The sequence below is a fragment of the Pteropus vampyrus genome, unplaced genomic scaffold (genome assembly GCF_000151845.1).
Source record: "Pteropus vampyrus isolate Shadow unplaced genomic scaffold, Pvam_2.0 Scaffold250, whole genome shotgun sequence".
Lineage (NCBI taxonomy): Eukaryota > Metazoa > Chordata > Mammalia > Chiroptera > Pteropodidae > Pteropus > Pteropus vampyrus.
In genome coordinates, this window is record NW_011889031.1 from 1,248,227 (window position 1) to 1,250,315 (window position 2,089).

Consider the following 2,089-nt stretch of genomic DNA (forward strand, 5'->3'; position numbering starts at 1 on the left):
CCATTGCCTTCTCCTGCTCGGGGTCTACCTGTGGCTGCCACCTTCTCAGAGAAAAGCCTGAGTCCTCGCTGTACGGCCTCGTTCCCCTCCCCCATCCCCACTCACTGAGCTGCGGCCACAAAGCCTCTTTCTAAGCCCAGGAGAACAGCTCACCCCAGGGCCTTTGCATCGGCCGGTCCCTCCGCCTGGGGAACTGTCCCCAGACACCGCCGTGGCTCCCGCTTCCCCCGCAGCCCTTCCTCGAGGGTCACCTTCCCCTGGAGGCCTCCCCTGACCGCCTTACTTAAAAAACCGCTCCCGTGGAGACATTCCTCCCCCTCCTCTCCCGCCCGGCTGTCCTCCTTAGCGGCCACCTATTTAATTTGTCCAGGGTCCGTCTCCCATTCACGGGCTCGGGGACCCTGCTCCGTTCACTGCCACAGCCCCAGGACCTGGCGTGTCCCAGGCCTTACTGGAAGGGAAGTGGGAGGTCTGAGAAGGGGAGAAGTGGGGGTGCTGAGCTGCTGGGGGGCGGGGGGCTCACCTCCTGCAGCTCTTCATAGGTGATAAACAGGAAGTTCTCTTTGCCCTGCATCCGAATCCAGCCTTTAATGTGGTCGAACCAGGAACCGAACTGCACTGCGGGCGGAGGGGCGGAGGGGTGAGGGCCAGGCGGCAGGGCGTCCTGCGGGGGTGCAGAGGGGTCTCGCCAGCCCACATGGCCCCCCGGGCCCAGGCCCAGGCCCTCTGAGCCGGACGCCTCCCCTCCCCCGCCCCTGCATGGTTGCCTCTGTCTCTTTGACTCTGTCTCTGTCTCCTTCTCCATTTATTTCTTCGTCTGTATCTCCCATCGTCTTTCGATTTCTCTCTCAGCCTCTTAGCCTCTCTCGCTCCCTCTGTCTCTCTCACTGTCCCTCTCGGTCCCCTCTCTGTTTCTGTGGCTCTTTGTGACGCCCTGGATCTCTGCCTCCCTCTCTCTCCTTCTCGTCCTCCCTCCGTCTCTCTTCCGTCTGGATCCACTAGGGCTGCCGCTGTCCTCACCTTCGCCTTTGAGGAAGTTCTGCAGGAATTGGTCGGGTGTGCCGGGGTCCTTCAACTGCCCGGCGATCTTGGAGTAATGGTAGAGGGACACCGCCACATCGCGGGGGTTCCGGCCCATGTAGATCACCTGTGCGTGGGGGTGGGGGTGGGGGGGAGAAAGTGTCGGACACGGCCGGGGACCCCAGGCCCTGAGGCTGCGTGCCTCGAGCCCCATCTTCTGGCCCCACAACAGGAAGGACTCGGGGTAGACTTCTCAGGGGCTCCCCCCGCTAACGTTAGCTCAGAGCATCTCACCTCGTCCCAGAGGCCAGGGAGGAGAGAGGGGCTGTTTCTGGAGTGGGTGGAGGGATAGTTCGCGTCAGGGAATAGAGAGGGGAGGAGGAAGGCATGGGGGTCAGGACACGGGGGATCGGGGTGAGAGGCGTTGACCAAAACTGAAGAGAAGCCGCCCCTCCTTCCTGTTCCCAGAGCCGAGGGTGCAGCCAGCCTCACCCCTTCCTGCCTGGACCCTCACTCCAGCCTCTTCCCTGGCCTCCCAACCCCCACACATTACTGACCCTGCTGGCCTTAGCTCTCCAGCTCCCCAAGATAGAGTCCTAGCCCCTGGGCCTGGAGATCAAGGCCCCAAGTGCCTGGCTCCGATATATTTACCAGGTTTATCCCACAACCAACCCCTCTCCAGCCCCATCAGATACGTCCTTCCCCGGGAACCATCTCCTTCCCCAAGATCGAGGTCAGCCATGTGCCGGTCAGCCATGGCCACGTGGCTAACCTGCAATAAAAACCCTGGACACCAAGGCTCGGGTGAGCGTCCCTGGTGGGTGAAACTCCATGCCTGTTGTCACACATCGTTGCCGGGAGGGTTAAACGCTGTCCATGTGACCCCACTGGGAGAGACCGTGGAAGCCGGGGCCTGGTCTCTTCCTGCTCCCCCTGCCTCTTCCCTTCGCTGATTTTAATCTGTATCCGTTCAGTGTAATAAACCGTAACCGTGAGTCTAACGGCTTTGCCGAGTTCTGAGGCCTTCGAGGGAACCATGGAGCCTGAGGGTGGTCCTGGGGACTCCTGG

At 61.8% G+C, this 2,089-nt stretch overlaps 1 protein-coding gene across 1 annotated transcript in view; it reads right to left on the reverse strand.

Annotated features, from left to right (window-relative positions):
- Positions 1 to 437: 437 nt before the first annotated feature.
- SULT2B1 (sulfotransferase family 2B member 1) overlaps positions 438 to 2,089 on the reverse strand; it is a 23,085-nt gene continuing 21,433 nt past the window's right edge. Inside the window, exons 4-5 of the mRNA XM_023520175.1 lie at positions 1,021 to 1,147; positions 438 to 618 (exon numbers count right to left, since the gene is read on the reverse strand). Coding sequence (XP_023375943.1) covers positions 449 to 618; positions 1,021 to 1,147 — 297 coding nt within the window. The 3' untranslated portion in view covers positions 438 to 448. The remainder of the gene's footprint in view (positions 619 to 1,020; positions 1,148 to 2,089) is intronic.